This window comes from Semicossyphus pulcher, unplaced genomic scaffold, assembly GCF_022749685.1.
Source record: "Semicossyphus pulcher isolate SPU_LCO1_2020_fin unplaced genomic scaffold, fSemPul1.0.p SCAF_9, whole genome shotgun sequence".
Taxonomy (NCBI): domain Eukaryota; kingdom Metazoa; phylum Chordata; class Actinopteri; order Labriformes; family Labridae; genus Semicossyphus; species Semicossyphus pulcher.
The window spans coordinates 14,127,364-14,140,259 of record NW_027211770.1 but is presented as its reverse complement, the minus strand read 5'-3'; the positions used below and the strand labels follow the sequence as shown (position 1 = coordinate 14,140,259).

Genomic DNA, 12,896 nt, shown 5'->3' with positions numbered 1-12,896 from the left:
TTATTGTCTACAGTTAAAAAAATATAATTAACTACTGATTATCAACTCAAAACTAAAATGATTAAATAGCAATCAATCTTTAAGTTAGAGACACTCATTTCTTCAATGAATATTACATTACTTGAAATGATTAAAGACCCCCTCCAGTGAAATGAAGTGTTTAACCTTGTAAACATCTCCATGTGGTGTTCTTCATGTGCTACAAGACATATCAGGGACAACATAAGCAGTCATCTCCATGGCTGGGCCTGTCTGCTTTTAAACTGCAGTGTACCAAGGACAGGCTGAACAACACGTTTTCAGATTGGTGACGTCACAAACCTAAGGAGCCAATCCCGTTAATGGACGAGGTGATGCTATGTATATTATGTGCAACCTATGGCAACCACTTCTTACAACTTACTACATTTCAAGCTAGCTTAAGTTTCAACAACTTGCCACTAAACGATGGCACAGACGCATTCTGTTTCCGGCTGTAATTTTACTAAAGGACAAATGTAGTACATAGTAAGCAGAGACTATGCAGATTGGGGAATTTTTAATGAAGGAGAGGGAGGAGATGCCCTGCCAATCAAGGACACCATATAATGGGGCAGCTGTGTCTCAGAGGTAGAGTCGGTCGTCTCTCAGTCGGAAGTTTGGGGTTTGACTGCTGCGGTCTCATGTTGAAGTGTCCTTGGGCAAGCCACTGAACCCCAAGTTGCTCCTGGAGGCATAGTCACAGGGTATGAATGTCTGTAGATCCTGATTGGTGCTTAGGCCTTTGCCATCAATGTGTGAATGTGAGCTTGAAAGGGTTGGGACATGTAGTGTAGTGTCTAGTCTATTAGATTAAGCTTTGAATAACGATGACCTGGATGACTGAGAACCCTCACAGACACGTAGTGTAAAAAGCACTTACAGTGGTTGGAAGACTAGATAACTACAGTCCATTTACCATATATCCCTATTGGTTCTTCTCTATTGGGAAATTCTGGTATTTTCCAAGCTGACTATGGGTTGTATATGCATATATCACCCTGCAAATTGCCAAGAACTACATACATACACAGCTAGCTACAAAAGCTAATCCAGGGGCCTACTTTGTTTACTTTAGATTGGATTTCGAGACAAGAGTTTTAGCAGATTTGTATAAAACACAAGTTTATTTGGAAGGTTTTCAGAGGCTTAAACTGCTTCCGCTGTTTGTTTTGTCAGAGTCGAAGTTTCTAAATATTCAAAACAGATTAAGGATTAAGGCCCCGGTTGCAAAAAATGACATTAATGCTTAGTTACACTATATTGGATTGAACTCTGTTAAATATTAAGTACTGACATGTATCTCCAATAAATGATTAAACAACATAAACTGACATGAGTTATTGCATTCCTTAGAAAATCTCGCTCTCCCTGCTGCTCCCCGCCTCAGCGTGCTCCCAGATCGTTTAGCGAGTACAGATATGTGACCGAGAAGCTCATCACTTCTGTCTCTCACCTCTCTCTCAGTGCTTATGTCCCTCGATGATGTATTTAAGTTACTTTCAGTTACTACAAGTGACTTGAGATAAAAGTTAAACATGCCCAGGGGCCCGGCTGATGGTTGAGCCTTTTCACAAAGCTTTCAAACTTTTCTTTTCTCTTCTCCACACAGAGCTGTGCGACTAAAAGCTTCTTATTCCACTGAGAGTTGTATAACTAAAAGGCTCCTGTCATTTTCCCTCACAGACACACATATTAAATATCATGCAGATTCATTCAAAGCAAATGAAAGCTTTGTGAATCAGCCATCAAACTTTATGAACCCTGCTCAGACACCGATTTATACAGGGAACCTTTCTGTCTTAACTATCCTCAGCTTTGATCAGTTTTAAGCTCAGAAAGAGCCAGTATGCATTTTTAATGATCTACCAGGTATTAATTATTCAGCAGTCAATGGATTTTACTGCTCTGTGGCCAGTAGTTAATGATCTAAGCTGCTATTTCCACCTGGCCAAGAGACACACTGTTAGATGTGCAACTGGATTTCCAACATCGGAGAGGAATAAACATGAATAAATGCTCTAAAAATTACAGAAAGTGCCCGAAAATCTCCACATTTTCAAGTGTTCTTTGGTATGAAAGTAAGCCAGTGACAGCTGCCTGTGTATTTGTAGGTAGACTTGAAACATGAACAGCTAATAGCTAATTTGTCAGACATTTAAGTAAAGAAAAACATAGAAAAGGAACGGTCAATATTCCTCAAGAACAAGCAAAAGTTTTGTCATGTCAACTCAAAATTCACCGTCTCTGGTGTACCTAAACCAACTAGACTCCTCTGTAATTAAGTTAATCTTTTACAATAAAGTTGGCGACAGCTCTGTGACATTCTGCATTTGTTCCAGTCTTATTTTCCCTCGTTTAGCAATGGAGGATAACGAGTTTAACGTGGGTGTCAGACCAGGACTCGGAGCCTGCACTGAGGATATACTAGTAGTAACGCTAGCAACGGCATTCGCATTAGCCACTTTGCTAAAGCAGTCAATGCGTTACACTGGCAACGGTTTAGCTCAGCTGTTTAACCAGCAGCCCATGAACAGAGGCTACAGTCTTCAATGCGGCAACCCCGGGTTTGACTCCCACCCTCAGCCCTTTGCCTCGTGTCATCCCTCCTCCTCTCCTCCCCTGTTTCGAACACTGTCCTCTCTCTCTCTCTCTCTCTCTCTCTGTCAATAAAGGCCAAAAAATAATCTTATTAAAAAAAAAAAAAAAGAACACCCTTCACTGCTTCAGATTTATAGACTGTTGAACTTCTATGTGTTTCACGAGGTTGCGGGCGTTCCCCCCTTTGGACGTAACTACCTTTTTACATAAATTGCACGAAGATGCACCAGAGTTAAATTTGGTTAAGTCAGCCCAAACTTTCAAACTCTTATAGACCTACAAGACTTTCTCCAGCATGAGACCACAACAATGAAACGTCATTGCCTGACGCCGGCAGCTTCGTCATCACTAGGGGATGGACGCCAGCTACGTTAGAATGACACAATTGAACAAAAATGACATTAAATAAGACAGAATGTTAACGTTAAATACCAACAGGAGCACCATTTGTCCATGAGCTTATTAGTACTTTTGGTACCGACCAATCATGAACCGGTCCCAAAAACTACCGGTTCTTGATACCGATCTTTGGTAACAAGAAAACAGTGTTAAAGCTTTTACCCACAGGGTCACCTAATGAATCCTTGGTTCTTAATTTCAAGTCGATAAATCATTCAGATCCTGTGCAACATTTTGTTTTGCAATTTGCATGAGAGTCTTAAAACTTCAGCACACATGCACCCTACAGAAAAAAATCCCATTATCCCAATCCTGGGAGCGTTCTGGCAATCATTAATAAAACTTTCTTATTCATGAACAAAGATTCAAGTGGTGTAAGAAACCTGCTGCTGGCTCCACTCAAAACGAATGTGACCAGCGGGACTGAGAGATAACGATGCTCCTTGGAAACAGTTGTGAAATGTTCCTAATAGGACGTCACTTCAAGCCGCCGCTCACCCGGCTGACTCCCCCCTTTAAACAGCCCTCGGACTAAATGAGACAGAGGATGCTCGGAGTGATGTGCATTCTATTCCTCACAAACTGTTCCTTTGATTTTCAGGAAATTTCCTAAAAATCAAAGAGAGACTAAACTGGAAAAGACATAGTGCCAAAGCAGTGAAGTGATCTTCACTTTGAAGGGTGAAATAATGAACGTCTTTCAAGTGCTGAAGATAAGAAAGAGAGGAGCGCAGAGGTTTTGATGTTCTTAAACTAAATTGTATATTTTAAAAGCAGAGAAATGTGGGACAAAAAGACTGGCAGCTTTTACTCCCCCTAATGAAGAAGTAGCTTGAAAGCAACAATAGTTGACTCACCAACACTCTGTTCTCCGTCTTGTCTCCTTTGATCTCCAGTTTGACTCTTTTCCTCAGCGACAGCTTCACCTTCCTCCCCACTGCATCCCTCACACTCTCTGCACAGAGGAGAGGAGACAGAGAGAGAAAGTAGGGAGAGAATCAGAGTCAAAAATATCTTTTTGACAGTAGTTCAATTAAAATAAACAAAAAAAGTCATTTTCATATCAAAGAAAATACTAAATTGCACGCTCGTTAGCACAAAGTTTGAACACAGACCCAATCAGACTCAGAATTTGAGTCAGGATTTCTACATTTAAACTAAAAGCAGATCACAAACTGCCATGGGTGGACTGATTTTTCTTCTAGTATTCATTTAATCTGTGCTGTGTGTCATTAATCTCTCCTCTGAGGTCTGATTACTTTGTGTCAGATCTCAACTCTTTTTCCATCGTGCCTGGTTGGGTGTAAAACTGTCACTAGTTTCTAGAAAGTGGAGGGAATTGGGTGAAAAAGTGTAATCCGCTTCTTTGTTACACTCCAAATAAAAAAATAAATAATTAAGTACACAGCAGCATTGCTAGAGACAGTGTGGGGAAATGAATGTCGATCACTTACATATTCTCTGGCTGTGTATAAAAATACAAACATTCTTCAACGAGTTTATTCAGATTATTGAGAAGATTTTATGTTACAAGATTCCCAGGGATCCCCGGATCGTGTAACTTGGCCTGATTCCCAGTGACATGATTCAAAAGGAAAAACCTCTTCAAAATCCTGATACTTGCATGTTAAAAGGCCATCACAAGGAACTGGTTACAAAGTGACCCAAGCCCTGCACAGTGGTTGGACATAATAGAGGAAACATATTGCATGGAAAGACTGACTCATTATCTAAGGACTAAAGCACGGACCCACGATGAACACTGGGGAAATGAACAGAATATCAGAAAAAGGACGGGTTGTGACCTCAGCGGGGTTAAAAACTCTGGATAAAAGGATGTAGAGAGAGGATGGCCCCCCGTTACATTTATGTTATGTTTATGCAAACATTAAAAAAAAAATGGTGTGTGAAGAGCAATGATATGACCCAGCATATATAACACAGCACACCACACACTAACAGATTAATTAGCCGACAACCAGAGTCCCGACTCTCAAAACTGGAAACCTCACAGAATCCTGCACGGTCAAACGCGACTTTAGAGTCCACAAACATGGTGGATGACAAGCAAGAAGAATTGGTGATGCTAGTTTTTGGACTAATTCTTCACTGTAAATAGTCAGTTACACAGAGGCTGCACTCTGGCTAACTTCAGCGTCATGGACCCGATAAAGAAAAAGTGTTTCTTGCGATTTACTTCGATTAATGGGTAAGTTTAAAGAAATTTCAACATCATGATGCAGATTAGTAAAAAGTAAAAATGAAGCTTTGTCAGGTCTGTCCTCAAGAGGAGAAGAAAACTACGTCTAAAATACTTGTTTGTTGAACGGAGGTCGGATAGATCATTTCTGGCGCATTTGAGGAAGTTGGGAAATCTGAACGGTAAACAGCTTTCGTGGCACAGCGTAAAGGGAATTTATCCCAAGTTGGATTTTAGAGCGAGCACAGATTGTTAGCTGTTAGCATGCAAGAGAAAAGTTCATCTCAAGGTCGACATTCAATACAGATATTTTGGACTTGTTTAAAGTTGTGGACAGTCCAGTGACTGACATAAAAATGACCAAAATGTGTTGGTAGCCTACCAGCTCACATGTAGGATTTAAAAATCAACAGACTGATAAATATTTTTTCATCAGTATGCCGAGTGTGTGCTGCTGTTTAGATCGATTGTACACACTAAGAGGCAGCCTACGCTGCCAGGGAACGGGCTTAGAGAGCAGAACTGGGTCAGCCGCCTCGCCACGCTCCTCATTCAGCAGCATCACAGCGGCTGAGATAGTCTGTGCACATGTGTCTGAGACAGAGCGATTCTGTGTTTGTACATCTGTGCTGGCATGTGTGTAGGCTCGCCCACAGGCTTCCTCCAACCATCAACAGATCAAAGTGAAAGTAATAATTAGGAAAATGCCTCTTCTGCCAGCCTCGCTGAATGAACTGCACTGAAACTGCAGCCGCCTTATTCTCCCAGTAAGTCACATGGACGTCTCCAGTGTGTTTGACACATAATGAAACCTGGTGTTCTTTAATGACCCTCAGACTCTAATATATCATTTTCTACTAATTCAATTTTTCGGCTCATTCATTAAAACTGTGACAGGGGTTGGATTTTTACTACCCAGCTGCCCTTTGCTTCGTATCCGGCGGTTAGGACACATGTACCAGGAGGAGAAATGAGATACGTGTGGCCTTGTTAAAGCTCAAACAAACAATTCACAAGCCCGTAAAGTCAATCTCATATTTACTGACCCTCAGCTAGTGCACATTTTTACGCTGATGTGGTTGCACGTATCTGCTTGTTGCTATTCTGAGCAAGTCCAAGTTAAATGTCGAGCCCAAGAAGGGCCACAGAGATGAGAGCGAACAGTTCAGTAGTATCAGCTGTGCTTTTCTCTGATCCCCTGCTCCTCAATCTGATCCTCTTTTCCTTTAATGTCTCTTAGCTTTGGCATCTCTCTCTTACACACAGAAACTAGTTTACAGACAGCATCCCTTGCATATACTTGGAGACAAATGTTTCTAACTCTTCTATGCTCCCCGTTTTTTTTTGCTTTTTTACTCAGCATGACACCGATAACTTCTCAACAGCTTTAACCGCCTGTTGAACTCTGCTGGGGAACCCTTTGTCTTCTCCTTGCAGAAAGTATCTCATTAAAATATCTATATTTAATCCTGTGTGGATCAATGCCAACAAGACCAGACAGATTGAACAATTCCTATTTCATTAAAAACACAATGTAACACCCTCTGTAGCTCTGCAGTGAGAGGCTGTATTTGTTCCACGGTGTTTCCATGTGCAGCATCGTGCAGAGTCTCCTTGTGCCAAAAGTGATCTTGCATGATGCTGAATCACCCACACAAGTGCATGTTTTAAACAAGGGCTGGTTTTAAATGCTCATCCAGACATCGCCACATGACAATATACCTCATGACAAACCAAATTCCTTATGTTAAGTGTGCAGTGTGGGAGAAATAAGTCTGCTAGAGTCGGGAAAATTCTTGGGGAGAGGGGATGAAGATAGAGAATTTGCTGACGCTAATACTGAGTGAAGGTTGGACCAAGAAATCTGGAGCTACAGAGAGGGAAAATATCTAATGTGTCTCATTTAAACAGGTTTTCAGTATGTCAGCAGGCTAACCAACATGTTTCAGTTTGTGATATAGAAACTGAAAGGATTGCTACTGAGTTTGCTGGAGAAGATTCAACCCCGGATTGTCTGTCGATAGTCATATAAAAGAGAAGATGTCCACACGAGCAATTCATCTGCAACATAAACCTCCAATTTTGCAATGTTATGGTCATTTTAAACTCTAGTTTGATCCCAAAATGTCCAAATATAAGAAAGATCTTTGCCTGAATGTTGGAAAAATCTGTCCAATTGATGGAAACGTGCAGTTATTTAAAATACTGCGTCTAAGATTTCACTCAGTGTAAACAATTGCTTCAATGAGGGGCTGGAACAAGCTGATACAGAATGTAAAGCATATTATAGAAACAGACACAGCTCAATATGATGACTTTTAACTACTTTGAAGCCACTTAAGTGGAAACAAAAGGTTTAAGCAGCATGTAACATACATCTTTAACACTGAGGGCTTGGGATTCCCACATCAAGCTAACACAAGAAACATACTTTTGTTGTGTGAGGGCACAGGGACGTAAATAAATGAGACCACAGTTACTTTGATAGACTGAAATAAGCGACTGATTGGCTGAGAAATTCCATGACTCAGTGAACGAAAGCATGCCAAACCATGTGACTACATGACCTGGCATTTTCCTGTAAGCCTCATCTACATTCTGCTGTTGTCTTTGTGTCTCTTATGAGGAGGAAACCGAGCCAAAAGAACATTATAGGCTTTGGTGTGTCCGCAAGAGCTTGTGCTTGTCCAACATTGCACTGAGGTGTCAAAAACTGAGCTACTTTGCCAAACAAAGAAACCCTGAGCTTGAGCCAAACAGCCTGCAGGACTTTAAAGTGTATGTCCACAATCAGGACACATATATCACAAGGAAAAGGGCAGACTTTAGGCAAAAAGGAAAGAGGGAGCGAGGTTACAAGCCCAAGTATCTGTGGGGGTGATATTCCTGTAAGCTATGTGCAGAGGGATGACACTCACATCTAAACTATTCAGCTTTTCTTCCAAATATAGGCTGAGGTCTACATCACATTAACAGTACAGGCACCTTGATCAACAGCAGCATGGCTCCATGTATACACAGCTTCAAGCTTTACTGCAGCTCAAGCACTGAATGTCTGGACACATTATAAACAGACTGTGCTGTGTAAAGTAAGGTCTGTTTAACCACAGGTTTTAGTGAGGCTAGTGTAGCTAGAGGTATACTAATTATCACAACAGGATTTTCAAAATAAAGCTGCCCATATTGGGGCTGAATATTATCAATACTGTGGGTGATAATAAGATTATTATTGTATCTCAGTATGTAAGGAATATTTTGTATAGTAGTTCAATAAGGTCACTACTGAGCTCGCTAAAGAGCACATGCACCCTGCACAGTGATTTGTATATTACAGTCAGTACCAGTGATTGTTCCTGTCTGCACACATGGCTACAAATGGTCCATTTCGTCTGTTCTTACCCAGCAGCTCTTTGGGAACCTCTGACACTTCTTCGCTCATTTTGCTGCAGATAAAATCCAATATAACGCGCAGAACTCAGTCAACACATCCACAAGCCTCAAATTATGAGGAAACAAGGAGCGCGAGAGAGAAGAGTCAGGTGGTGGTGCCGCCGCCGGTGCGTTTCTCCCGGTTACATGCTCCTCTCCTGCTCTCGCGGTGTCCGGACAATGTATCCGCGTGCATCCGGGCGCATCTCTTTTCTGTTCAAACAACGCGCGGTTTAAAGGTTTTATGCTGAAGTAAATGTAGTAACGAGATGCTGCTAGAGTCCTCGTAAAATCATGTTGAAACCCGGCAAATTCAGCGCTTCAGGGAGATGAAAGGAACACCGCTCGCGCACATCCTCTCTGGCCGCTGCCCTACCGTAAAGCTGTCGGTAATACAGTAGCAGCCAATAGTGGGAACCGGGGCCCCTCCCCGCTCGCTGATGCGACAGACAGGGAGCCGATGCGATGCCGGGGCGGTGTGGCGTGGCACAAGGGGGCGTTGGTGGTGGTGTCAGACAGATATTAATGAATAGGATGCACGCGCGCTTCCAATGCTGGGAATCAGAGACCTCTAGCGGTCCTTGAGGGGTTCACACCGTGTCTCAATGACTGTATTAGAGGCTTGTATTCACATAAATACAAAAGTAAGCTGCTGTCGATGGATAATGTACCCATTATAGGAGATAATTTTAGGCCTATTTTAACTAGCAGATTAGAAAATCACTTTAAATTCACAACTTCTGGTGTAGGCTTACTTTAAGTAAAGTAAGCAGGTAAAAAGGTCAGGGGCAAAAACTAAATAAAAAGGGCACCGCAGGCAGCTGCATGTTGAACACCGGCACACAGAAGTCTTGGTGCATTTACAGTCAAACATTTCCTGTTATGTAGGGCAGCCCATGTGGCACTACATTATGTTTTCGCCAGTGCAAGGGCGCCCTAGAGGGCAGTTCATCATGTTTTATCCACTATAGGGGCATCCAAGGGGTCTTTTTTTGCACTTACAAAGAGAAGTGGTGTTAAACCAGAAAGCCTACTGTTTGAATATTAAAAAATATTAAACTAATAAATGATTGAAATACATGAAACTGTACTGCTGTACCGGTATTAATGAATAATAAAATAAACCCAATTTTACATCTTGTCATCTAGTTTAAAATTATTTTCTTGACAAAACAGCTCTAAAATATGGAAAATTTTATGAAGATATACATTAACAGAAGGAATTCAATTACTCAAACCAGGTTTGTAGAAATGTATGTATACTACAAGCCTATATTAAAGGGTTTTATGCCACCACGACAAGCGTAAAATCGGTCTGAGGGCGACACCTTGTGGTAATTTGGGTACATTACAGCCAGGCTTGATTAAACTGCAGGGTGACACAGTGGTTGTTTTGCTTGAGATTGTCACAACATGGACTTTATTTAGCTGCACGTGAAAGAAAATACGAGGTATCTGTTCTGTATGTGCCATGAGCTCTGTAACAGTCTTTAACAGTACATCAGAGAAGTACATGACAGTTTGGACTCTGGTGCTTTATCTCGCTGAGTCTCTTCTCTAGCTTTTCTGTCAGGCTGTTGAAATGTAAGGCTCTCAGCATCACTGGCAGCTGTGTCAGCTGCTCATGTGTGGCCTCTGCCAGCCACGCTCTGATGTGATCCATGAGATGACCTCTGTGCCGGGGCCGGCTCTCCTCTGCTGACCTCCTGACGTACCTGTGAGAGGGAGATGAAGGGTTAGAAGAGGCAATGTAATGAGTGACTTAAGAGATGAAATGAATTGTTGAAAAGAGGCAAGGAGAAGAAGTAAGAGGAGGGCAGAGTGAGGGCTCACCTGGAGACAAATCTCTTCATTTTTTGCACAGGCATCTTGTTCGCGTTGAGGAAGCCTGCGAAAAATGTCCTGAGCGTCTCACCTGAGAACAAAGTGTACTGCGTGAGTTTGTGGTAATCATTTGTTACAAATGAATTTTGCATAATTAAAATAGGCAGGTAAAACTTAAGGAGAAGTACACACCTCCGTTTGCAAGACCCTCGCAGGTGCCACACACGGTGTCGTGGTATGTCGAGCCAGGAACTAGCACAATCTCTCCGCTTGCGCACGTCTGGTGATTTGCGCACGGCTCCAGCGCAGAGGACGAGTTGGAAAAGGTGCCCTCGGAGCATCTTTCACAAACAGTGTTGTTGTGCCTAGTACCTGTAGAAAATGTAAGTACATTTTTAGGTCATTACAGTGTATTGAAATACCACTGAGGCTCCGGAGAACCAGGTGCTCGGGTGTATTTCTGCAGTTTCCTTGAACACTTAGATTTTTACATTGACATTAAATGCGATTGTTTTGGGGGCTGCTACTCCTGTAAATATATAAGGGATTGACTAATTTTTTATTGTATTAATAGTTGGCTATATCTTTAAAGATTTGTTGGCATTATATGACTTATTTATTGATGCAATCCTAGGATGCACGTGCACTGCTAAAAAAAAATCTGTTTACTGGTTTTACGCAAGGAAAAATGTATACGTAAGATTTCAAGTACTTTTGTAGCATATAATTAGTGGCAAAAATACATGACACAAATAACAACAAAAATATCTTGTCCCTTGTAAATACCTTTGGTGTGAACTCCGCGTCCAGGCCCGCACTCTGTGTGTCTGACACAGAAGTCATAAGTCCAGTAGAAGCCCTCTTTGCACCGGCAGACTCTGTCACTGACTGCCGTGCACTCCGACTCCACCTCCATGTTGCCCAGGCAGAAGGTGCCGCAGTACAGACACCTGGGCAGGTAGTTCCACAGCTCGGTGAAGTGGGAGGCTTTGCACGGCTCACACCGGGTGGGCGCGGTGGCGGTGCAGTGCGCGGACATGTGGGTGCCGGGCTGACACATGACACAGTCGAGGGTCTTTCCTGTCAGCGGGTCGTGGCGCTCAAAGGTGGGATCAGAGGCGGAGCGGGGGACGGCGGAGAGCAGGAGCAGCGCAGGTAAGAGCATCTGAGGAGAGGAGGAAGGTTACTGAACTGTTCTCTTTGTGTTTTTAATTTATCTAAGCTATTTTTGTTACTTAGTTTTACTACCATCTGTACCATTCTTTTCCTAGAAGGATACAACAGCCTGTTAAGATTACAACAGAGTCCTTAAAAAAATACAAATGTCACTGTGATATTAGAATTAAACTGGTGATATAAGAAAAGTTACCTTAAAAACTGTTGATAATTTTTCAAATGAGTTTCTCATAACTTCATCATCCACATCAGCTGTAATTTGATACATATTTATCTCATGTTTTATTTGGATTGTCCAGTTTAACTGACTTTTTCAGCACCTTTTTTTGGTGATTCACAGCATTGTACAAAAAAGTGTTAAATGTTATATTGTACATCAATATGCAACCTATTATTGCCTTCCCTGCATGATAGTGATTACAGCTCTTTCTCACATAGCAGTCTGCAAGATTATTTTTCAATCAGTGCACTTGAGCTGATTCTCTTAGACCCATGGATGCAAAATATAATTCAATTTAGCCTTCAGTGTGATAATATACATTTTCTAGCTCAACCTGATATTAAACTCTCTTATAGAGTCTTTGGTGTCCACTAAAGACCTAACTTGTACTTTTTTATATATATATATATATCGATAGATATATATATTTTGATCTTTATTTTTTACCCTCTGTGTGCTGATTCTTTCCTATTGTATTATACTGTATAAGCTGCTGGAGACTGAATTTCCCAGAGGGAGTCATCCCAAAGGGATCAATAAAGTTGAGTCTAAGTCTAAGTCTAATCATTTCAGGCCTTTTTCCAGACAAAGGCGGCTCTAAATTAGAGTTCCAAAACTGAACAGATGAACTGGTTGCGTCTCTAGTTGTAAAAACACAGACAGTTCTGGCATCTGTTGTGAGAAACCACTGATTATACATTTGCTACAAGTCCTTGACTATAGTGATAAAAAAAATCAAATCAACATTAAAATAAAGAGCCACAAATATTTCTTAAATCACTCATAAAGGCAAAGACAAAGTTCAAGATCTTAACTGCGTCTACATCTGATGATAATTTTGATTAAACCTGATCACAGCGCTACACATCATGCTGTGCCTCTGCTACATTCAGACATCACTCAACCAGAATACTCACCATGCTGATGGACTGCATGTTGTCACTTCTGTTGAAGAGGCTGTGACTGTTCTATCAGCTTCATTTTATACCGTAGCAAACCGTGGAGGAACTATGTATTTGAGTGGGCGTT

General features: G+C 41.6%; 2 protein-coding genes across 2 annotated transcripts in view; both read right to left on the bottom strand.

The window, feature by feature from the left end:
- The window catches only part of LOC138583762 (F-actin-uncapping protein LRRC16A-like), a 76,053-nt gene extending 67,383 nt beyond the window's left edge, over positions 1-8,670 (bottom strand). Inside the window, exons 1-2 of the mRNA XM_069655737.1 lie at positions 8,618-8,670; positions 3,876-3,973 (exon numbers count right to left, since the gene is read on the bottom strand). Coding sequence (XP_069511838.1) covers positions 3,876-3,973; positions 8,618-8,657 — 138 coding nt within the window. The 5' untranslated portion in view covers positions 8,658-8,670. The remainder of the gene's footprint in view (positions 1-3,875; positions 3,974-8,617) is intronic.
- A 1,374-nt stretch (positions 8,671-10,044) lies between these two features.
- On the bottom strand, positions 10,045-12,802 carry LOC138583728 (tumor necrosis factor receptor superfamily member 6B-like). The gene is made up of 5 exons (XM_069655691.1): positions 12,785-12,802; positions 11,258-11,636; positions 10,664-10,843; positions 10,481-10,562; positions 10,045-10,362 (listed from the first exon to the last, which is right to left on the bottom strand). The coding sequence occupies exons 1-5, from the start codon at positions 12,800-12,802 to the stop codon at positions 10,149-10,151; spliced, it is 873 nt and encodes a 290-aa protein (XP_069511792.1). The 3' UTR covers positions 10,045-10,148.
- Between the last annotated feature and the right edge of the window lie 94 nt (positions 12,803-12,896).

Excerpts from the sequence above, each read along its gene's own strand:
- LOC138583728 (XM_069655691.1), bottom strand. Across the intron at positions 10,844-11,257 it reads ACGCGGAGTTCACACCAAAG|GTACTAGGCACAACAACACT; the intron begins GTATTTACAAGG and ends CATTTTCTACAG. Across the intron at positions 10,363-10,480 it reads ATGAAGAGATTTGTCTCCAG|GTACGTCAGGAGGTCAGCAG; the intron begins GTGAGCCCTCAC and ends TCCCTCTCACAG.